At 39.3% G+C, this 24,006-nt stretch overlaps 3 protein-coding genes and 1 pseudogene across 10 annotated transcripts in view; 2 read left to right on the forward strand and 2 right to left on the reverse strand.

Annotated features, from left to right (window-relative positions):
* BBOF1 (basal body orientation factor 1) overlaps nt 1-3,938 on the forward strand; it is a 30,486-nt gene extending 26,548 nt beyond the window's left edge. The window contains exon 12 of the mRNA XM_039883766.1: nt 3,315-3,938. Within this exon, the coding sequence (XP_039739700.1) occupies nt 3,315-3,326 (12 nt within the window). The 3' untranslated portion in view covers nt 3,327-3,938. The remainder of the gene's footprint in view (nt 1-3,314) is intronic.
* On the reverse strand, nt 322-18,876 carry ALDH6A1 (aldehyde dehydrogenase 6 family member A1). 2 transcript variants are annotated; one of them, XM_039883765.1, is made up of 13 exons: nt 18,723-18,813; nt 12,312-12,371; nt 11,199-11,273; nt 10,874-11,035; nt 10,571-10,649; nt 9,854-10,156; nt 7,877-7,998; nt 6,336-6,525; nt 5,444-5,625; nt 3,802-3,981; nt 3,455-3,553; nt 1,221-1,357; nt 322-946 (listed from the first exon to the last, which is right to left on the reverse strand). In XM_039883765.1, the coding sequence occupies exons 1-12, from the start codon at nt 18,768-18,770 to the stop codon at nt 1,253-1,255; spliced, it is 1,605 nt and encodes a 534-aa protein (XP_039739699.1). In that variant the 5' UTR covers nt 18,771-18,813; the 3' UTR covers nt 322-946; nt 1,221-1,252. The 2 variants fall into 2 exon arrangements, with proteins under 2 accessions (XP_039739699.1, XP_039739698.1); XM_039883764.1 differs by having other exon boundaries at nt 556-1,357; nt 18,723-18,876.
* Nucleotides 4,907-5,036, reverse strand: LOC120619970 (uncharacterized; annotated as a pseudogene).
* A 115-nt stretch (nt 18,877-18,991) lies between the features above and the next one.
* LIN52 (lin-52 DREAM MuvB core complex component) overlaps nt 18,992-24,006 on the forward strand; it is a 74,754-nt gene continuing 69,739 nt past the window's right edge. For 2 of the 7 annotated variants that reach the window (XR_005657516.1, XM_039883779.1), the window contains exons 1-2: nt 19,002-19,380; nt 23,703-23,777. Coding sequence is in view for 6 of the 7 variants with exons in the window: in XM_039883779.1 (XP_039739713.1) it covers nt 19,350-19,380; nt 23,703-23,777 (106 nt within the window). In the remaining variant the exon portion in view is untranslated. Of the gene's footprint in view, nt 19,381-23,702; nt 23,778-24,006 lie in introns of all 7 variants that reach the window. The other 5 variants (XM_039883774.1, XM_039883773.1, XM_039883778.1 and 2 more) reach the window with 5 other exon arrangements.

Below are 24,006 nucleotides of genomic sequence, written 5' to 3' on the forward strand. Positions count from 1 at the left end.
AGGGAGATGGAAAAATAATGACCTATGTCATCTGGCTGAGGACGAGAGACTTCTCTATCAGAGCCTGAAGCCCTCTCCTAGTTCAGTGGGTGAAAACCGTATCAGAAAGATAAGATTCAATTGGGATGCAGAGCAAAAAGACAGAAGCTATTTTGTTTAGCACATCAATTTCTGTTCTGACTTAAAGTTGAGCTACATCAAAGAAACAAGAAGCATAAAGACAGTTAAATTAATGGTAGCAAAAGAATCTGTCAAAGTATTTTTTTTTTTACTGTTTTATGTCATAAAAAGCTTTAAAATTTCTTAGGCCCAGTCAATCACTCTATATAAAGGGTTCTTTTATTTAATGAAGGCAAGAGGAAAGAACAACATAAAAATTTTGTCAAGGACTATCAGGTTCAATTTGCTTAAGGCAAGAGTCTTGCCCACTTTCACGACTGGAACACCGCTTGATTTCTGGGTGTAAAATAACTTTTGAAATGGTTTTCTAAAAAAACCCAAAATACAAAAAAACCTACGGGCACCTGAATTAATGACTGAAGCATTAATTAATGACTGCTGAAGCGAATCCTGAAATCTAACACTTGGCACACACAACAAAAAGTTGACTTATCCAGTGCATACTGAGGTATCCTTGAGAAATGATTTTAAGCAGGAAAAGTGACAATGGCAGAATTTAGTGTTCATAATTCACTAGGACAAACTGGCATTCAGAAAAAGAAACAAGCAGTTGTCACACTGTGGGATAAGTAGAATGGACTCTATTTTGTGTAGTGTGTGATAAATGAGAGGCTTAGGAAAGCCTGGCAGAGGGGTGTCTCTCACAGGCATTTATGTAGGGCTGTGTTTGAAGATCAACCAAAGGGTGAATTATTCCTGTCCCATTTTCTCATCCAAGAGGTTCTCTTCCAATTATGAAAGATCTTCTTTACATAATCTTCCCTTCCTTCAAGTTATCAGAAAAGGGGAGAATTTTTAGAAAATAGTCCTAAGCAATCATTCTAGATAAACATTTCACAATTAACAACAGTTACCTCAAAAACAGATGTATGAAGAGTAAATGAAAATCTGGTTTCAGAGTTACTCTAGGAGTCTCCCTATAGCAACTTTGCAGGGGCTAATTGTCCTGAGAAAGGTATTAGTTACAAGGTAGTCCATTCCCAGGGATCTAGTCTGAGCGAAGTTGGCAAATGAAGTCAGTCAAAATAAAGAGAGCTTACTCAGGATGGGCTGAGCTGGAACAAACTTGTTTCTAACGGCCCATGGTAGGCATGGCTACAGTAGGTGAGGAAAGAGTAGCATCTTCTTCTTTCCACTGAGAAGTGATAGTCTTTAGCTGAGTATAGAATTGGATGCCCTAAAGAGAACAAACAAAAGAAAGAGAGGGAGAGGGAGTTAGCATATATTTCTAGGGGGTTTCATGATTCCTTTTTAAATCAAATTTTGAAGGGAGTGTTGCAAAATGCTACTCACACTCCTACTTGAGGAATAGGTGCAACTAGAATCCAACATATTGTTCATCAAAGTTTTTCTAAAACATTTAGCATAATACCTGGCACATAGTAAACTGTTAAACCTTAGCTGTCATTATGCTGAAACTAGCCAAGAGCATTAGCATCTAAATGGAAAAACTGAACAACGTAATCTGTTAAACTTGCAGGACATTCTGTTGCTAGGGCTGAATATCATGTGCTCTGAGGTCTTGATACAGGGTTCAAATCTTGCCTCTACTCCTTGCTGTGTAACCTTGGGCATTATCTGTGATATAGTACCCACCTCTTAGCAATGTGTGAGGGGAAAATGAAATGGCATACAAATATCCTAGCATAATAACTGCTGTTCAGTAATGTTTTTCTCTCCTTCCCATGAAGAATAGAAAAGAATGAAGAAATGAAATATATATTACACGTGAGGCTTTACATATACATAGTTTATGTTGTAACAGTGGGCTTGAGCAAAAGAGAATAGACTGTACAGATCTAACATTTACCTAATTACTAGCAAGCTAGAAAGATATTAGGAAAAAACATGCTAGTTAGATAAAATACTCTCCTAGAATTTTTTGGCAAAATCTAGGCCATGCTTAATATACTGAAAACAACTTTAGAGATTATTACATACTTTCAGTATAAGATACAACTAAAGTTTACATTTTATTATGTAAGAATGATACTTTCAAGTCTCTTTTCCATGCAAAATAGCAATTTAATTACCTAAGGATTTAAGACTTCAACTCTGTATGAAGTCAGTCTTTTCTTCCAAGAAGCCTCACTTACCAGAGTAACTTAAAAAGAAATTTTTAATAGTATCGAACTAGTTAATTTTGCAAAAGCTATGACTAATGCACAAACTGTACAATCAGCCTCCAGATAACCAAAATTTTTTCTTAACCAACTGGCTACACTGTTATATTCTGCTATGCAATCCCATTGTTAATTTTTTAACCTATAAGAGAGACTGATATAGAAAAAGTGTAATTTATTACTAAAGGTTCCAAAATGGCCGTATTTCTGCGGGACTACAAAGAACTTCCACTAGTCCATTAGTTGAACACATTTGGTCACGTGTTTGGGGCTGCAGATAGGCAAAAATAATTACAGCATGATGACGGAGGGCTTCTTAACATGGCTTAAAGAGTCCTACATGCCTCACCCTTGCCTATCTCTCCAGCCTCATCTCTTACCACTGTTACTTATCCACTCACTGTGTTCCAGCCACTTCTGCTGTTTGAACATGTCATGCTATTCCTGCCTTAGAACATGTGTACCTGCTGAAGGATGGTAATAGTGCTATTTAACCCTCATAACTTTATGAAATATAAGTACTGGTGTTACTCTCATTTTATAGATGAAGAAGCTTGAGGCACAGAGAGTGTATCCTCCAAGGTCACACAGTTAATAACTGGCTGAGCTGGGGTTTGAACCTGACAATTTGGTTTCACGTATGCTTTATTTTTCTTGTTCAATACTGTATTTGTAGTGCCTAGAATACTGTTTGGTACAAAGGTGCTCAATAAATTTTTTTTGTAAATGATTAACTGTTACAGGAGAAGTATGTGCAGTGAGAGCATGAGGGCATACCCAACCCAGCACTGAGGAAGGGGCTGGTGGTGGTCAGAGAGGATTTTCTGGAGGAAAGACACTAAGACATGACAGATGATTAAGAGTTAGTCAGATGAAAGGCGGGAGGCAGAGGAAAGGGCTTATACAAAGGCTTGCGCTTTCTCTTGCTCTTTCTCCAAAACTTTGTTGCCTTGAGTTATTCAACAAGAAGCAGCTTTGGCAAAATTTTGTTAACTTTTAAATCTTTTCTAGGAGACCTACTGACAAGCACTGCTCAACAACATATGACTCCACAGAAGCTGCTGCAGGCCCTTCCTTGCAGAATCCTTGTTCCTGAATATGTACAAGAAAGTTTCCTAGAGGAAAAAACATTTTTTAAAACTTAAAGTTACCTGTTTGCCATAGAAATTGGTGTCTCCCCTGAAGGAAGATCGAGAGCCGGTGAATGAGAACATTGGTAAAGGCACTGGGATAGGGACATTCACACCCACCTAAAGCAGAACAAATCCACGTCAAATGCTAAGAAAGGGACTCAAACAAAGGAACTCTCCATTTGGAAGCACAAATGTTTTGCACCAAAGAGACCGATTTTAAATACCCACCTTCTACCCCATCTCCACCCATTAACTTTTATTCCTGTGGAAGAGCGGAGGGGCAGCAACTGATTACTCTTTACCATCTCCCCTAGATAGTTAACAGTAAATGACTACAAGAACTTCCTAAAACTTTGTTCACAAACCTGTCCAACATCCACCAAGTGGGAATATTTCCGAGCAGTGGCTCCATTGGTGGTAAAGATGGCAGTTCCATTTCCATATGGATTGTCATTTACAATCTTGATGGCTTCATCCAAAGTGTCTGTCTCCAGAACCACAAGAACTGGACCAAAAATCTCTTCTTTGTAACAGGTCATATTTGGCTGCCAGGAGTGATGCATCCAGAAAAAAAAGTCAGTATTTTATGCTTATTTGGTACTGTATTACCCACTGTTTACATGGATGGCTTTCATGTTAGTAATCTCTTTTCATTTTAAACCACCTATTTTTTAAAAAGTGCTTTCTTGCTGTATTCCATCTTCCAAGCTACCAATCATATAAACAACTTGAAATTCCTATTAAGTACAACTACATTCCTTTCCTTTAAGCACTGTATTTTTAGGTCTCATGAACCATCACTAGCTTCCTCTTTTATACTTATATAACTGGTTTATACAATTGTTATGTTACTGAAAAGTTACATGAAAAATCATTTTTTTATAAATCAGATATATATTAAAAACACCACAGGAGAATTTTTGTTTAAAGAAACCCTGTGCTAAGTTTTCTGTAACTGAACAATACATTCTCATTTACTCCTTTGCCTTCCAATGAGTCTATACTTTATATTTTGATATCAGGTCACATTAAACAATCAAAATATCCTTCACCACTGCTGCTAGTCAGTTGATAGGTGGATTTTTCCTCTATGGTTTTGAAGCAAGAAATTCCACAATTTCTGCTACATTTACATTTAACAATTATTCAGGATTATAGTAGGATTGGTGGGGACATATGTATTTCAAAGAAAGCCTCCTAACCTCAATTTACTCATTAATTTTAGTTGAGAGACTTGTAGAGTTTTGATAAATAAAAATTGACAGATCGATTCTTTTTCTTTCGTCACTTTCTGGTGAAGATGCAGATAAATTTAGGACAGAGAGTAGATACTTAATAAAAATACTGGGTGGCTGATATGTTGACGGAGACACTGCAGTAACTATGAGCTAGGCAGCAAGGAGGAGTGGGAAGAAAAAAATTAAAGAAATAAGTAACAAGGATAATGTAAGAGAGGGGTTGGCAAAATATGGCCTGTGGGCCAAATGTGCTTGTTTTTGTACAGCCAACAAGTTAGGGATAATTTCTATATTTTTTCAATTAGCAATAATTGTGCCTCAGATAAACCTCATTGGCTGTCATACTGCCACTATGCAAAGCTCTACATAAAGGCTGAAAAAAAATCAATCATGGAATGTAAAGTTAAAATTTCATTGTCCATAAAGTTTTATTGGAACATAGCCACACAATGTTAATGGCTGCTTTCATACTAAGATGTCAAGAGTTGAGTAGTTGTGACAGAGAATATATATCCCTGCAAAGCCAAAAAATTTTACTATCTAGCCCTTTATGGAAAGTTTCCTGGTTGCTAGTAGAGTGGAAAGAGATTGGGGATGAGAAGGGAGGTTCATTCAGATTCTAGATAAAATAACTGAGTAATCTTGGCAAGAGATGAGGTCCCCAGTTATTAAATGATCTTCATTTATAAACTGGAGAGATGAGATTCCATAGCCTCCAAAGGGCCTTCAGCTCTCATATTTGTGAACAAAATAATCCAGAGTTGTTCACCTTAACATTAGAAATGATGGTTGGTCCAACAAAGTTGCCATTTTCATAGCCTTTGACTTTAATTTTTCGACCATCAAGAAGAATGGAGGCTCCCTCCTTTGTTCCACTATCAATTAGATTACAGACTCGCTCTTTAGCCTGGGGGGTGATCAGAGGGCCCAGATCAGCTCCAGGCTGGTCTCCTGTAAAATAACACAGAAGTGTTGAAGACTCGTTAACATAAATTCTGATTGCCAACTAAAGATGAATCCAAATGACAACTACAGTACAAAGAGGCAACAGTAATATAACCAGAGGGCAACTGAGTCCGGGGCTCAGCCAATAGACCTCAATAGATCAACACAGGAGTTGGGCTTTTTAGAATAAGCGTTTACTGTCAGGGCACCAGTGATCTGAGAAGGCAGCAGGTTAACACCTTGGAAAACTGCCTTGCCTTCTCAGTCTGGCTTACGGTATTTAAAGGATAATCTGGTCATTAATCCAGTGGCTATGTGATGATTCCAGGGGGTCTGTTATGCTTCATGGAGCTGTTCCTCCAGCAATATGGTCCTCTGGTGGCGTTAGCGACTCAGGGACAAAGATGGGAGTAGTCTGGAAAGAATGCTAGAGGATTGTGATCAGTAAGCATAAAGGCATTAATCATAAATTTCAGGGCAAGTCAGGGGATGTTCCAAGCTCTGGATCAAGCTGCAGGGGATAATCTATTGTTAAGCTATAGGGGAAGGAAAGGTGAGGCTGGGGACACTTGAGGCCTCTACTAAGGGGTTCCAAACCAGGCCCTTCTTCAGTAAGGGCAGACATGATTGCTTCCATTGGCCAAGAGCAATGCTAAAACCAAGAGCTTAGTGCCTCAGATGCAAAGTCTAAAGGAGCGAAGCAGATAACCAATTACCTGCATTGACTCTCAGGCTTTTGGCACGCTCCACCAGCTCTGGCAGCCACTTCTTAGCTTCCCCCACAAGGATGGCTGTTGAAAGAGCCATGCAGCGCTGACCAGCAGCTCCAAATGCTGCCCCGACCAGCTGGTTCAGGGTATTTTCTTTATTGGCATCTGGCATGACTACCCCATGATTTTTGGCTCCCTGAGGAAATACAGGAAGTACATGAATCTTCCTAGGCAAAATACGATTAAGCTGAGAAATCAGGCAAAGAATCTGAAATTTCAAATGAGAATTTAAGGTAAGGATTAGAGAATTTATCCTTTGTTACTTTGAGGATAAATTTATTATCTTCATACTGCTAAAGTCTTGGTAACATTGAACAAGTGTCCAGGTTACTTTTTTTCACTGCTCATCTAATAAGCTGATTTATGTTTATTTAGATCAAAACAAACAAAGAGCCTCAATCATCACATTACATCAAACTGACAAGCTAAACACTGTATCCAGGAACCAAGGAGAACTCCCTTCTCTTTCCTCGGTTAGATAGGAAAGAATTTGTTATCTGCTGGGGTTTCCAGTTAAATGAAGAGCAGTATATATAAAGAGCTGCCAGTAATAATGCCAGTGGCCAGTGAAAAGGCAAAATAAGAGGTAGACCTCTCCTGATAAACAGTTTCTGGAAAAAGCTTCCCCAGACTGACTTGCTTCTAGATATATAGCCTTATGAACTTCTATGTATGATAACATATGGTCATTTCCACACACATTTCCAGATACAACTATAGTTGAGTGCATGGATAAATAAGTACCATATCAGCTAACTTAATTTTATCCCATTACACATAGTATACTGTTAGACACAGAATTCACTCAATAAATTCATGATGAGCTGGTTAGGACTTGAGTCAAACTGGCCAAAGCACATTCAGCCATGACAAGAAATAAGTGGGCACATCATAAAGTCTCCACTTGTGCATAGGTGGTTATCCTTTATGAACATTAGCTAAAGGGTGAGAAAGTAGCAATTGTATTTTAGTATCAAAGAACTGCTAAGTATAAGACAAGGAGCTAGTAAGAGAACAGCAAAACTATGCGGCCAACCAAACCACGCATCTCATACGGGGATATTGGGCTGTTTCCAGTGCCCTAAACAGCCTTGGACTCTTAGGGAAGATCATATTTTGACATTACTAGTTAGGACACCCCTCAAAAGAAAGAAAGATGAAGGGCTAGAAAAGCATGATATGAGGGAAGCAGGGCCAGAACCAGAATTTGTTACTGCTAAAGCCCAAATAATCTGAACAACATTCTCAGGGAGTAATGTGCCCTTTGATACCGAGATTCATTGTATAAGATAAAGGTAATTAAAGTGACAGAATAAAACTCATCATAAGGTTCATTGTTAAAGGAAAAGATAGTTCAGATGAAATAGGGATAAAGAAACACTGGCATTAGAGTGGACGAGTTGCCCCTCTGCTGATGGGCTGTTTTAGGTAATTTAACTATATATAACAGAGTTTGAGCAGGGGCCAAAAAAGGAATAAGAAGTCACCATATTGGCTTGAACTCTCTTGCCATGTCTTGACCCTCTCTCGAAGATGTACTCTCCTGCCTGGTTGGATCCCACAAAGCTGATTGCTTTGATATCCGGATGATCGCAAATAAAGTTAACAGCTTTAGGAAGAAAAATAAATGATCACCGCAAAGGAACAAATGGCTATGGCCTTCTCAACATGGCAAATTTCTCCTTTTCCCACTGCTATGAAGAAGTTTTCATATTTTTGTGTTTCTACCCTAGAATTAGTTCTCTCTTTCCTTGTTCTTTTAATTCTTTAAACTACAAATTCTATTTAGCCTCTTTCATTATTTTTCCCATTTGATATTCCACAATTTCCACTTCTAATTCCAAAGGCTACAATTCCTATTTTCCTCCAAAATAACAGCCCTTCAATACTCAACACTTCTTTTGTCCTTTAAGAATGTGATATTTCCTCAACTGTAACTATATACCAGGACTCTCAGATACTACTGTGTCCTCATGTGAGAGATAATATAACATAGTACAGTCATATGATGCTTAAAACAGGGACACATTCTGAGAAATTTATCATTAGGCAATCTTGTCGTTGGGCAAACATCATAGAGTGCACTTACACAAACCTAGATGGTATAGCCTACCACACGCTGAGGCTATATGGTATAGCCCTGCGGTCCCCAACCTTTTTGGCAGCAGGAACAGGTGCTCCTATGAGAATCTAATGCCTGATGATCTGAGGTGGAGCTGAGGCAGTGATGCTAGTGCTGGGGAGCGGCTGCAAATACAGATGAAGCTTCACTCACTGGCCTACCGCTCACTTCCTGCTGTGTGGCCTGGTTCCTTCCTAACAGGGCATGGACCAGTCGGTACTGGTCTGCGGTCTGGGGGATGGGGACCCCTGGTATAGCCAATTGCTCCTAGGCTACAAGCCTATACGGTATGTTTCTATACAAAACTACACGCTATTAAACACAAGACAAAATGATGCAATCAAGAGGTGCAGTAAACACGAGATGCATGAGGCTGCTGTTAGCATAACATAGTATACTGTTTTATAGCAAACTTCTTTGTTAAGAAGGAAGAATACAATCTAAAATAACAATAAAAAGTATAGTGTAGTAAATACATAAGCCAGTTAGTCATTTATTATGATTATCAAGTATTACATACTGTACATAATTTTATGTGCTATACTTTTATACAACTGGCAGTACAGTAGGTTTGTTTACACCAGCATCACTACAAACACATGAGTAATGTGTTACACTATAACATTACAATGGCTGTGATGCAACTAGGCAATTGGAATTTTTCAGCTCCATTATAATCTTTTGAGATCACTGTCATGTTTGTGGTCTGCTGTTGACCGAAACATTGTTATGTGGCTCATGACTGTATTTAAAAGTAAAATCTAGAGTCAGCCTTCCCAGGTACACACAGCTTGGCTTCAATTGTTTCTAGCAGTGTGACTTTGGGCAAATTACTTAATTTCATTATGCCTCAATTTTCTCATCTGTAAAAAGGAAAAATAATAGTACTTACATCAAAGGGCTGTTGTAAAGATTAAATGAGATAACATATGAAAAGCATAGGAACAATGCCTGAAACATAAGGACTTTTTAAGTACTAGCTATTGTTATATAGACTTATATAGAATTTATAGCCTTTCTGAAGTCTATAAATTCTGAGTTAAATATCCTCATAAACTCTCTCAATATTGAAGTAAAAACTTTCTTTTTAATCTTATCTGTGTCTTGCTCTAATCCATATTTCTTTGTCCCCATATATTCTGTAAGGCAAGGACTGCCTCTCCCTAGTTACTCACCATAGCACACAGAGATGGCAAAACAGTCAACAAACATTTCCTTCATGGTGGTTACTGTTAGTAAACCCCTTCCTTCCTAGGTTCTTCATTCTAAAACACCCCATCACCACTTAACACCTTGATTTTTTGGAAGCCAGATTAAGTGCCATGTACTGAAGGGCAGTTACCTTCATGTTGTCCGTGGATGATGTTCAGTGTTCCAACAGGGGCACCAGAGTCCTGGAGCAACTTAGCAAGAAGCATAGTTGCTCCAGGGACTCGCTCTGATGGTTTCATTAAGAAGGTATTTCCACACACCATGGCCATGGGAAACATCCAAAGGGGGATCATAGCAGGAAAATTGAATGGAGCAATGCCTGCACACACCCCTAGAGGCAGACGGTAGGAATAAAGGTCCATGTCTTTGGTGATGGATGGCATGGTCTCTCCCAGCATGAGGGATGTCACACTACAGGCATGCTCAACCACCTCTGCAAGAGAAGAAGTAGTCAGGCCATGAGCTGCCCACATTGTGCAATATTTAGCTTTGTCATGCTCTAATCAGCTCTGAGGACAGAGAATGGCTCAGGCCAATGACAGAGGAAAGATATAGTGACTTGCCCTTCCATGTGAAGGAGGTATGCAAAATGAGATTCTCTAAATGGGAAAAGGAAAGTGAAATGCACGTACCTACTGGAAGATCATTTGAGTAAAACAATAAAGTAAACCAATTTCATAGATCACTGAGAAGTATTGCCATTTTCCACAAACATTAAAAAAGATATCATGGGATAACAAAATTTACATAAAAGAAGCAATCCCTCTTTCTGAGATCTTTGCCTCCTATCTTCCTTTGCTCCTTCCCAAAAGTCCCTGAGCCTCCCCATGAAGGACTCCCAGCTTACGAAGGCCTCGAAACACATCTCCTTCAGCATCAGCTAGGGTCTTCCCTTGTTCCAGTGTGATTAACCTGGCAATTTCTTTCTAGAAAGAAAACACAAATAGAAACCAATGCAAGGGTGTGCCTCCTTTTAGTTCTCAAGCAGCCAAAGAAGAACAAAATGGGGGAGAAGCAGTATAAGGCAGAGAGCCATGATCTATGTCTCTCTGGATTGTAGAGTGAGGGAATGCAGCTGAAAGGGCCTCTGTGAATGTGACAAGTATCCCTAAGCAACAGTTTGGAAAATGATACCATTCAGATTTCTTACCAAGTTTTCTTTAATAAGTTGTTGATAGCGGAGTAGGACCTGCTGACGGCTTAATACTGAAGTGTCTGCCCATGTGGGAAAAGCACGTTTGCAGGAAGCAACAGCTGCATCCATTTCAGCTTTGGTGGCCTGAGGGACCCGACCAATAACCTCATTGGTGGCCTGATGGGAAAAAGCAGCACATCATTCTTTGTCCCTGCCCCACCTCTGTTTTTCATCTAGTCACAAAGGCAGCACTGTGTGCTTCACAATAGTCAACCAGGTCCCCATTTTCCCACCATGTGCCCAGAATTCTAGGCTAGTCAGTTTAAGCAGCTTTGCTTACTGGGTTGTGGATGTCAATCCATTTGTCACTTTTGGATTCAACAAATTTCCCATCGATGAAGAGCTTTACAGTTGGCTGGGGGGAAAAAATAACACAAAACTTTGTATTAGTTCATTGCCTTAATTTTCTTTTCCTTTCACAAAGAAAGAATTCCATTCGATAACTGAATCTACTGCTCTCTAGAAATGTTACCATTAGAGAAAAGATAAACAATATATTTGTTTATACTGTTTGTTAATATGTCGCAGAGCCTCTCAAACACTATAACCTCTCTGAAAATGGGAAATTCCCAGCTAATTACACAGTGAAACTTCATGAGTAAACACATGTCACTTGTAAAGCTTATACTAAAAAGTGTCACAGACTTTGTGTTAACAAATATTAGCTACTGTAACTTGTCAGCCCAGCTGACTTTCTGTCACATTACCATGATGATGTCTTACCTTTATGGTCAAAAAAATCTTTTAATGTTTTTATCTATGTGAATTATTTGAGAAGAAGCTTATTTTCATTAAATTTTCAAAGGGGTCTGTGGAACAAAAAGATAAAGGACTACTGTGTTACAATGTGTGCATGCTTCTACACATAAAGGATTTTGAGCACCAGTCCTTATTTATTAGATTTTAGGTACTGCAAATGGCTGACAAGACAGAAGGCCTGTAAAAACAGCTCTAAAGTTGTCAAGAATAAACTATCTGGCAGGGTCAACTAAAGTTCTAGAAGCCAAAAAATGTTTCTATCTTTTGACACAGTAATCTTATTTCAGAAGAGAAATAATCTAAAAGAAGAAAAAAACTAAAAATAAATGTTTGTTTAATAATACTGAAAAACTGAAGCAATCTAAATGTTATATAGGAAATTAGTAGTTAACTCAGGTTATATCTACTTGATGAAATACTATGCGGCCATTAAAATCATAACCACATATAAAGACCATCTTGTAATACTGAACATGCTTACAATACAATAGACATAATATTAAATTAAGAAAACCAAGATACAAAGTTTCACATGCACTCTGATCACAATTACATAAAGAATATAAATAGGAATACTCAAAAATTACCCTAGATTTCTTCTTAAAAGTCAATCTTTAGTGCCAAATAAACTCACCACTGAAGAAGAAGAGAAGGAAGATGCTGAATACCAAGTGGAGTTTAACTTGGAAGAAACCTGTGAGGTAAAAGAATTATTATTTTGATGAACAAAAGCAGAAAATTATTAAAAACTTAGTGAATGGCTACTATATGCTTAACATTATACTATATGCTTAATATTACTGTGGATATATGAAAAAGGACTTGATGTTTTTCTGAAGGATCATATAGTCTAAAGAGAAAAGACATGAGACTATAAACCATAATCATTATGTTCTCAATTTCCAGGGCAGTCCTGGTTTAAAATTTTTTTTTGTCATTAGTCTGTATTTTCCTAATTTTTGGTCTGGAAAATGTAGTCACTATAAATCTGACAATATGAAAACATTCAGCATGGTATCTAACACAATAGGTGTTGAATATAAGGTAGTATATAACCAAGTATCAAATGTAAGTTTACTACTCCCATACAAACACAAATATATTTTGTAATAACCCAAAATTTAGAAAAAAAACAAATGTCCACCACTGTATAGGTAAATAGGGAAACTAATGTGGTATATCCATACACTGGAAAACTACTCAGAATAAAAAAGAATGTATTATTATATGCATTCTATTATTATAATATACATATATAATAAATGTATTATTATATACATATATAATAATTATATTGAGTAAGACAAAAAGAGTACATACTGTATGATTTCATTTATATAAAACTAAAAAATGTAAACTAATCTGTAGTATCAGAAAGGAGATCAGTGTTTGCCTAAAGATGATGGAGGAGGTAGAGAGTAGGTATGAATCTATTCATATCTTGATTGTGATGATGATTTCACAGGTGTATACAAATATTAAAGCTTACCAAATTGTATATTTTAAATATATACAGTATATGCCAATTTTATTTCAATAAGCTATTTTTTAAATGCCTCATGTACCTTATAGGAAAAAACTGTGTTGTGTAGGTAATATTTAACAGGATATAATTAGAAAATTAGGAGGGGGATCGGTTGTAATAAAATAACTCTCTAAAAAATAGTTTGTATATATACTATGGAAGTTGACTTAAGAAATATTCTAATCAAAGCAAGCCATCTGAAATACTTGGGACTTGAATCTAATAATCTATTATCTTGTTTGAAGAGAGGCCATGTTAACCCAAAGTTTAGAGCTGCACAAAATGCAAGAACTACACCTGTGGCACTGTCCAAAGGACCAGCAGACAAAAGCCTAGTCTGCTTCTTCGTCCATGCCCCACAAAAGCTATTTTAAACCACCAAAACCCTCCAGGAGCCCATCGTGTCTTACTTACAGCTATGCTCCCAATACCAATCTGGTACATAGTAGGTATTTAATAAATATCTACTAAACAAAAGACAGGTCCACTGGGCAGCTATATTGCCTGACTGCCCCCCGCCCCAGACGAGATTACGTACTCTCTTTTTTGTACTCCCACAGCAGCCAATACTTCCCCTATCAGGTTTCTTTGTCCCTTTTGTAATTGCCTGGGTATTTGTCTGTTACCCAAAAGACTAAGTTTCTTGAAGGCAGGCACTGTATCTATCTTGTTTACTTACTTTACATAGTTATTGTGATCAAGACTGCAAATACGAAAAACAGCTAGCAAATAGCTGGTGCTCATTAAATATTATTATATTATTATTATAAATACTTGTTTGCTTTCACTCCTTGCTATTTCAAAACTTATCAATTCTTTTAAAACTTCTTACTTTGCTACTTTCCCTCTTACTCTTAGGAGCTGACCTTATTTTTCCTACTTCAGGGGAAACAGAAACCATCAGATGAGAACGTCCTCAACTTCCTATAAGCAAACCTACAAAACTGACCTGCAGTTATACTCATCCTTTTTTCCTTCCTCCCTCCTATAATGGAGAAGGGAGCTAGCAAACTCTGTGAGGACAAAGCAACTGGGAGACAGAGGTACACAATCAATATCTATGGACTGACTAAAGGGGTGTCTGTCCTCCTATCTAAGGCTAATCTCTGCACCTGTGCTCTGAAGCCAACCTTTCCTGCTGCCTCTGACACCTCCATCAATTATCCTTTCTTTTCTGTACCTTAAACCTCTCTCCATCCAAAAGCAAGGGTTCTCTATACCAATTATCTTTATTTCCTCATCTCCCACTAACTGTTCAATCTACTCTAACCTTCAAGACTAAACACCAGTGACTTTCTACACCCCATGGACTTCTTGTAGTACTTGACCTCTCAGTAGAGGTGACATGGTATAGAGGAGAGACTATTCCATGACCTGCCAGATCTGCCAGACCTGCCAGCTAGATCCTGGCCAGAACAGAGAATGCTTCCCAGAAATCCCTTCAGAGACTGTCTGAACCCGCCCCTATGCCCCAGATATGCTAGTTCTTGGAGCAGGCCACTGCCCTGTGCAGATAAGCATGCAAAGCATTTTCCCCTTCTCTGGGGGATCTCAAACCCCAGTACCCCCATTCATCCTGCCCTGTCCTATATTACCCCTTAGTGCCTGCCACGTGGCACAGAAGTTATCCATGGCAAGACAAGCCTTGTATATAAATTCCCTTAATAAACTCTTTATGTAAATATGGAATTGTCAGCCTCTTTCTTTGGTCTCTTGGCCCTGGGAAATTTTACATAACACATGGTTAATCATGCCCTCCTTCCTGAACCCTCTTTTCATTTGTCTTCTGTGATACCCTAGTATCTTCTATTTCTTGGGTCACTTCTCTACCTTCTTTGCTGGTTTATTCTCCTCTACCTGGCCTCTTCGAGTTAGTTCCTCAAGGCTTGGTCCTAGGCCTTCTCATTCTGCGTACTCTCCTCGGGTAATTTCATCTACTCTGTGGCTTAATTATCTAGATCCTGATGATGCCCAAATCTGTGTCCTTAGCCAGAATCTTCCTTTTTAAGATAACTGTCTTCATTTTATCTCTACTTGGACATGTTTAGGTATACACTGAAAAAGCCAAACTCCTCATCTTCTCCCTACCAACCTGTGCTGCTTTCAAAAACCCACCTTTCAGTGAACAGGACTGCTACTCACCTAGTTGTGCAACCAGAAACCTGAATGTCACCCCACTCCTCCCTTTCTCTTTACCGCGAATCAAACAAGTCCTGGCAATCTGTTCCCTCAGAAGTCTTTGACCACACCCCTTTTTCTCTACTCTTCCTGCCATCACCTCCCCCCACTATACCGTCATTGTTTCTCATCTGGATTTCAGCCTTAATCCTTCTGAATCTAGTTTCCACATCATAGCCAGAAGGTCTTCCTAAAACACAAATCTGGTCAGATCACCCCCTTGTTTAAAATCCTCCAATGGCTTTCCACTGCCCTTGGGATAAAGACTAATCTGATGTTGCTTAGAAGACTCTACGTAGTATCTTTATTTCTCCAGTTTCATAGGTCAACACTTTCCTCCTTGCTCTCTATACTCCAGCCATTTGGAACATGTTTTGGCTCTCTTTGCCCTTGCATGTACTGCTCCCTCTTGCCAGGAATTGTTTCATCCCATTTGCTTGGCTCACTCCTACTCCTTTGCTCCCTGCTTAGCCATCATTTTGGGTATAGGTACAGGTCAGTCTTCTAGGTTTGCTAGTAGAAAAAGGAATATTTGATTGTTTCTGTTTCCTCTGAAGTAGGAGAAACAAAGTTAACTCAGAATGAGAGAAGTAGCAGACTTGGAAGTTTTTAAGTCTCAATCTCAGGGTCTGTGCTAAGTACCTGATTGTGGAGTTCATAAAAACACCTGAATTCCTCTATTTCTCTTATCATATTATGGAATAATAGCTTGTTTAATTATTAAGTCTCTCTCCCCTTACATTACTAGATGGTTGTGTTCTCAGCCCCTAGCACCATTCCTGGAATAGAGTAAGCACTCAGTAATATTTTGTAGACTGAAAGAATGAGAACTCACCAAGCAATCACTTGATATTGTTTCATATATACTGTCTTACAAGGCAAAAAAATGCATGGATCAGCCAACTTGAGCATTCTAGCCACTTAGTTTTATTTTTTCACTTGCACACAGCCTCTGCTGTCAAGAGGGCATAAAAGGCACTGCATTGGAATAATAAAACATTATCACATAGTTGTTGACAGGTTAGATCTCCTATCTTTTCTTCATTTCCCAAGCACTGTTGCTGAAGAAACTATCCCATGTTCAGTCACATCAAACTTCTTACTCTCTAGATGCTTATTTTGTACTTGCTGTTTATCAGGAACTCCCTTCTCCCCTTGGCTAAAGGCCTGCTAGTCTTGCAAGACTCAAGCCCAGGACCAAGCCCTTTTAGAAGCTTTTCCTGAACTGCACAGGTTTAGTTTGTTCCTGCAGTACCCTGTGTACTCCTATTGTTTAGCACTTATCAGTGCTTTACAACAGGGGAGCTTTCAATGAGTATTTTATTTATTTTTCCTTTCCCAAAGCCTGGGGAGAGAGCCTGACATACAGATGGATGCCAAGACAGAATTCAGTTCCGAGTTGGGAGATCTTAAGTGACCTTAGAGCATAGTGTTGGGTAACTTACTTCATTATATTCATTAATTCCAATCTTTACAAATATTCTTGGAACTATACAATGATGGAGCTGGGACAGAATCCAAGTATGATTGTGAAGCCTGTGCTCTTTCTACTACATCGATGATGCAAGTCACTGAGACTCTCTAAGACAGGTTTACTGAATGGCAGCAATAATATGAGGAACAGAAGTTCTAACTTTTACTAGCTACCATAACAGAGAAGATATGCTAACAATGTACTTTAAATAACTGAAAACACACTGTTCGATAGTCTACTAAAATTCATGACTGTCAGAATCTAGACTACTCTCTATTGAAGTTTAATATTACAGTACCTATTGGTTGGCTAAGGATTAGTATTTCTGTTCTTTTCCAGTTCAACTCAGCTGTTTCTTCAAAAGAATCAGAAAATATGTTTCCCAAATAAAGTACATAGGAAGCAGAGTCTTCTCCTTGATGCAAAAGACAAAATACCTTCCTAAGGCTCTCAATGACTCGTTGTGATTGAAGAGAGGGAGAGGAGGCAAAGGAAAAAAGTCAATTTCAGTAAAAAATTTCCAAGTGAAGTTACTAATGGAAAATATAGGCTGGAAACTTTGTTTCTCCATGATTAAAAAAAAAAAACACAAGATACTAGAAAAACAGAAGTAGGATCACAGCAAGAAATATGAGCAAAGCCAGACGATCTAACAAACCCTTCCAATCCACTCTCCACACTGTCCCATCAAACAGCATACTTAAACATGAACCTTTGCCGACTCTGCTAAGAATCTTAAAAATGCACAAGTTTCTGCAGTAGAACTCACTGAAACCTGGTATATACTATTATCTAAAAGTTCAGCAACATAGAGGAAGAAGTTCCCAGGGTGGACGTAATGGTAAAAGGGCAATATTTCTTGCAGGTTGAACAATGTTGCCTGCAGTAAATCTTGTCTCATATTCTAAATCCTTGCTAAGCTGTGAACAACAAAAGAAAAGCTATGAACAGAGTTAGACATCACAGGACTCAGGCATGAGCTCTTGCCTCTCCTTAGACTGGCTTCAGAGAAGACCCAATCCACCTGATGGGCACTGTTGAGGATATACTGGCCCACTAAGAGCTGACTTTGGGGCAGGAACTTGGAACTTGCACTTCTTGTCTTCTTGGCTCCGATTTTCTATCACCTGTTTTAGAGATGTTTAGTCCCTTTTATGTGCTTAGAACAGACTGGTAGCATAATTTGTGTCCTTATTTGGTGTCTTATTTACTGCCAATATGAACACTGTAACTTTGCTAAGTTTAACTGAAAGTCATGGCAAGCAAGGGGACAGCCCCATGGCCTGTGGAAAATACAAATAGCCATAGCTGAGGAAGATAGCTCAGCAAATAACTATTTTGGGGAGGAAACCTAGTGTACACTCCTAGGAGATTCAAAGTTCATTCACTGACCCTCACCCCTGATGTGTCTCCTCCTCCTCCCTTTACTTCGGATTATAGACACTGAAAAAAGGTGGGGGAGAGGAACAATCTGGACGCTCGAGGTAGGGGAAAGAGCTCTTAAAAAGGTGACCAGAGGTGAGTTTCTGGGGAGAGGGGTAGCAGGTGCAAAGGTGAAAAGGAAAGAATGTGGGCGGACCAGGAGAGGTGAGGGCGAGTTGTGACATCAGTAACGGGGTATAGGGCTGGAGGAGAGGGGGCCACAGCAGGATGAGGGGAGGTTCAAGAGTAAAAGGACGGGGTGGGAGGCCAGGGATGATAGACCAGGACCGGAACCAACGACGACGGATACGGAGTGAGGGGGCTGGGACAGGGCCGCACAGGTCGAGTGGGAACAGGAGGGTCTGCCAAGAAGGGGTTGGCTCAGAGAGTGGAAGGAAGGGACCCAATTTCTAGCTTCGCGACCCCTCGGCGCCACTTTCACTCGCCTGCAGGATCCGAGCCCGCACTGCCGACGCCACCACTACCGCCGCCATGCTTCTCGACCCCCTAGTCTCCGCCTCCCGGTGCCTCTACTGCGGGTGATTCCCCAAAGGCACTACGGCTGCCAGACCTCGCCCCTCTGTCCTGCTGCACCTCCTCATTGGTGGAGAGGACCATTTCCTCTAACCAATCACGCGCCAGAACTTCTTACCCCACCCCTCACTCCCAGCTTTGGGGATATGCGGTTGGTCAGAAGTGAAAGAGCTCTCGCCCCTCTCCCATCTTGTTAAATTCTGTTGGCGGAGGTAGGGAAGACGCCCCTGACTTGGGTACTCTATATTCAGCACACGGGGAAGACGCCCCCTAACCGGGAACTCCGATTGGCCACAAAGATGACCGCGGCCCCACCCCATCACTGGGGAAAGTAAATAAAAACCCTCCAAGAATTTTTGCAGTCGCTCCGTCTCCGCCAGGGTAGAGGTGTGTGTGGCTAGCGTTGGGGGCGGGGTTAGGCAAGGATCGCCTATGAGGCGGGGAAACGAGAAGGCTGCGAGTTGAGGATAGGGTCTCTCTTTGGGGGCGTGGCTTATGGGTCCCAGCTTTCCCGCCGACGGTTGACCACGTCACGTGACATGGGTTGGAAGATGGCGTCTCCCACTGACGGTAAGAACCGACTTACATTTTTCACCTGCAACGTCCTTTGCTCCGCTCTCCATCTGCCTCTCTAACTTACACTTCTTTCTTTGGCTCCTCTCTTTTCCCTTCCACTTCTCTTCCTTGAGATGCGGGTGTGTCTTCAGCTGGCCGATTTTTCACAGCGGCTCTGGACGTGCCCAGTTTCTCCTGTGTACCAAGTGGGTAGGGAGGAGGGCACCCACGAAGGTCTCATCCCGGGCCCTGCCCCTCCCTTAGCCCCATTTGGGTTAAGCTGAGGGCGAGAAGGAGAAAAGGAAGAAATATGAGCGAAGCCAGACGATCTAACAAACCCTTCCAATCCAGCCAGACGATCTAACAAACCCTTCCAATCCACTCTCCACACTGTCCCATCAAACAACATATTTAAACATGAACCTTTGCTGACTCTGCTAGGAATCTTAAAAATGCACAAGTTTCTGCAGTAGAACTCACTGAAACCTGGTATATACTAGGTTTCCCCATACTGATGGGGAAAAGGAAGACCCTTACTGTAGCTTGCTCCTGGGGCGCCCCATTGAAGGCTCTTAGCTTTGATCATCTGGAACTGTTCTCTCAAACCCTAGCTGCAATTGGTGGCTGACCTCAATCCTTAGACTGAAGAGCAAGAGATACATGATTCTCTCCTGTCTCAGATTGGTACCGTTGCTCTGGCAGCAAGAGAACTGGGGGACCTTTTCGGCCTCTCGCCGTGAGAGTCCCAAGGAAAATGAGAATTGAGCTCTTTAATGTAGTCTAGCACACACCTCAACCTCCCATGCTCCAGCTGTATGTGTTGTTTCTTCAGGCTGAGTGAACGAACGATTTCTGCTTCTGTATTGTCTAAGATGCAAGTCATCTGAGATAGCAACTAAGCGATTTTGGTATATCTGTATGCTTTTGCGCTGGATTCTGCTTCAGAGAGTTAAGGTCTTGCAGTCATTTCTGAACTTAATTTTTGCTTCTGCTGTCCTCATCCCCACGTCCATTTCATTGATATATAGTTTTACCTCCCCAAATCAACATATTTTGTCTTTGGAAGGAATCTTGGAAGTTCATTTCAGGAATGAGGAAATTGAGGCCAAGAAAGCTATACTGACTACCTACCATATGAAAGGCATGACACTAGGTGCTTTGGGAGGGGAAAAGATTAATCAAGCATGTAAACACTTGCAGTTTCAGGTCTCATTTTAGATGTCGCCTCCCAGAGAGGCTTTCCTAGATCACAGTATCTGGATTTGCTCCTCTTCACAATTGTTCACTATCTCAGTACCTTTGTAAACATATTTATTAACTTTTCCCCTTTCACACTAGATTACAAACTCCAAGTCTGTCTTGTTCATAGTTGGATCTCAGAGTAAGCAGTAGGCTTTCATTGAACATTTATTGTAAGAATGATTAGATATATTCATAAATAATATGTTACTTAATCATAAGTATCAAGTTTAATGAGTCTTAAGTTTTTCTGAATGCAGGTACAGACTGTATAAGAAATTATGGATGTTGAGAGTCAAAAGACATTCTCCTGGCTGGGTGCTTTCTTTTTAAAATGACCTTCTCTTGCCAGAAAGAAAAATAAAAAAAAAAGGAGGATTTAAAAAGTCAGCTTGTTTAATGGGTAGGATTTCAGTCTGGGAAGGTGAAAAAGTTCTGAATGTGGATGGTGATGATGGTTACAAAACATTGTGAATGTACATAATGCCACTGAACTTTACACTTAAAGATAGTTAATGTAACTTTTACGTTATGTATATTTTACCACAATTTTAAAAAGTCAGACAGGTGACAGAAGTATTTGCTATTAAAAATTTTAGTTTATTATGAGGTTATTTTTAGATTTATAAGTTGTGGAGATTTTAGAGCTATGTCCTTTGTTTGATTTATCCCTGTCGTCTCTTAATTTCCTTTCTTTGGCCAGAAATAGTATTGTAAACATATATTTTCTTTGATCTAGCCATCTCCATGGTCACTCTGTTTGTACTCTTAAAAAAACTTTTTAATAGTTTTCAGTCTCATCTTTTACAGAGTTTTGCCTTTCTTCACGTAACCTTCATTTTCAATCTGACAAAATCAAGTTGAACACTTTGAACTTAAATTCAGCTTCTAAATAAGTGTCTCATTCCAAAATATTCTACTGCCTAGCTCTCTCATTTCTATTTTTAGTGTTCCACCTGTCTCTGTCTTTAAAATTTAATTTAAATAACAATGATTTGAAAAAGTTTAGGTAATTTACTCATTTATCTTTTTAATGCATAATTTGCTGGGACTTCTTTGAAAAGGAGAATATAGAAATCAAGTAAAGCCATCTAATTAATTTGTGAGAGTAAGACTCACAGCATAATCTGAGTTATGCCTCAGACTGTGGTATCATAAGGCCACCCTTGTTGGTTATTGGATCCTAGCCCCAATAAGTTTATTTTTGTTACAGTTGAGCTTCCCATTGGTAACATTCCTTGGAATTTGAAAATTGACATTTTGTGTTACACACAGCTTTTCTTTGTTACCATTTTTGGATGCTTTAGTTAAGGGAATTTATTGAAGTAAGTTCTTTACCAGTTAGAATGCCATTAGAAATTCTCTTAGAATATTTGTAGGGAAAAGTTCAGTTGAGAGAAAAGCGCATGTTGAAAAACTTTTATATATGTACATTTTCTGGAGAGTGAGTTTGCAGCTTTTTTTTTTTTTTAAGATTTAAAAGATGTGGCTTACTCAGAAATTACTGTTTATATCATGAAATGAACTAATTTATGCAACTAGTTAGCATACTGAGCATACAATATGCCAGCAATAAATGTTAACTGTTGTTAATATCCAGTATCTACTGTGTGCCCAGGCAAGAGTTGAGAGGAAATAGTGTCAAAGAATTAGGCAGGATCATGTAGGAATTTTTAGGGCATGGTAGATATACATTCATGTATTTAGCTGGGAAGAGGTCCTTTAAGCTGGAGAGTGACATGAACTGATTGGCTTTTTAAAAAAAATCAGTTCTGGCTACTTTGTCAAGAATAGATTTGGAGGTAGTAGAGAAGGGGAGGGGTAAGAATGGGGAAAGGATACCTGTTAAGCAGTTACTGAAGTAGTCCGGGAGAAAAGTGATGGTTCCTTGGTTAATTAATTTGGTTTCAAGATGTGTTTTGGAGATAGAAACTAGTGGATTTACTAATAGTTGGTTATGGAAGGATAAGAAAAGTGAGGCACTGAAGACTGGATGATATCTGGGTTTTTGAGAACTAGGGTTCATGGTAGTGCTATTTCTTAAGATGGAGAAGACTGAGAGAGTGTGGTTTTGAACACCTTAGACTTAAGGGATTTTTCATACATGTGAATGTAGAGAAATGTCAAGTAGCCACTTAGATATATAACTCAGAAGTTTAGGGAAAGATTGGTACTGGAAATATAAATACGGAGTCATTGACATATAAATGATGGTAAAGGCTATGGGACTAGATGAGATCTACTTAGGAGACTAGATAGAGAGTGAAGGTAGCCTAGGTTGTGGCCTGAGTGGAAGAGGAGACCAAGGAAAGAGTCAGCGAGGAAGGAGAAAAGCGAGCATAGTGGTTTGATAGAAGCTGGAAGTGAGTGTTTCAGGGAAGGTGGTCAGCATGTGAATGCTGCAAAAAGTCACATAAAAGAGAACAGAGAAGTGACCACTATTTTTAGCAACATAGGTCATAGATGACCTTGAAGCAGCAGTTTCCATGTATATAGGAGCAGAAACCTGATTTTTGTGGGTTAAGGAGAGAATGTAAGGTGAGGAAGTGGAGACAGCAGGATGGACAACTGAAGAACTTTTGCAGTGAAGGAGTTAGGAGGTAATGGCGTCAAGGAAGAGTTTTTTCAGAGAAGAGAAATTCTAGAGCAGGTTTGCTTGCTCTGTTGAGTATGAGCCAATAGAGAAGGTAAAAATTGATCGTGCAAGAGAGATGTTTTTCATGATGTCTTTGACAAAGCAAAAGAAGATGGAATTTAGAACCCTAGTATAGAGAGTTTGTTTTTCTTGAAAGCAGAAATAATTAATTAATTGTAATTGGAGGAAAATCTTGACATATGAGTGAAGGCGCAGTTGGGTTTGTCGATATTCATTTTTCTTAATACTCCACTAAAATATTGCTCCCATTTTAGAGATCAGAAAATTAGATTTGATGAAGGAGAATGATTCATTTGTATAGTTTTAGAATTTATTTGTAGTTATAGAATTTAGATCTCTAAACTTCCAGATGAGTGTTACAATTTATGTTCTTTGAGATTGAAATGTTATATAAATTAACATATTTTATGTCTTGTTGGCTCATCTGGGTATTTTGTTCTAGGAACAGATCTGGAAGCATCTTTGTTAAGTTTTGAAAAACTTGACCGTGCCTCACCAGACCTTTGGCCAGAACAATGTAAGTTTTTGGTTTCTTTATATCAGAATCAATGCAGGACAACCAGTGCCACTGAGAACCACTGAATTCTGTGATACAATGTTAATTTTTTCAGGACATGGTGTGACTCGAAATGATAGGGAGCCTTAAAAAATAATTATTTTTGAGAACTACATCTGCAATAAGTTCGGACAATACAGAGATATGTAACATATTTCTTCACCTCCTTTAATCACTCTTATAAAAGAAC

This window comes from Pteropus medius, unplaced genomic scaffold (assembly GCF_902729225.1).
Source record: "Pteropus medius unplaced genomic scaffold, Ma_sr-lr_union100, whole genome shotgun sequence".
Lineage (NCBI taxonomy): Eukaryota > Metazoa > Chordata > Mammalia > Chiroptera > Pteropodidae > Pteropus > Pteropus medius.

Coding starts and splice junctions, on each gene's coding strand:
- ALDH6A1 (XM_039883765.1), bottom strand. CDS start 18,770: ATGGCGGCGGTAGTGGTGGCGTCGGCAGTGCGGGCTCGGATCCTGCAG. Junction 3,554..3,801: donor ACTTGGTGGATGTTGGACAG/GTTTGTGAACAA, acceptor GTTCTGCTTTAG/GTGGGTGTGAATGTCCCTAT. Junction 1,358..3,454: donor CCAATTTCTATGGCAAACAG/GTAACTTTAAGT, acceptor TGTTCTCTTTAG/GGCATCCAATTCTATACTCA.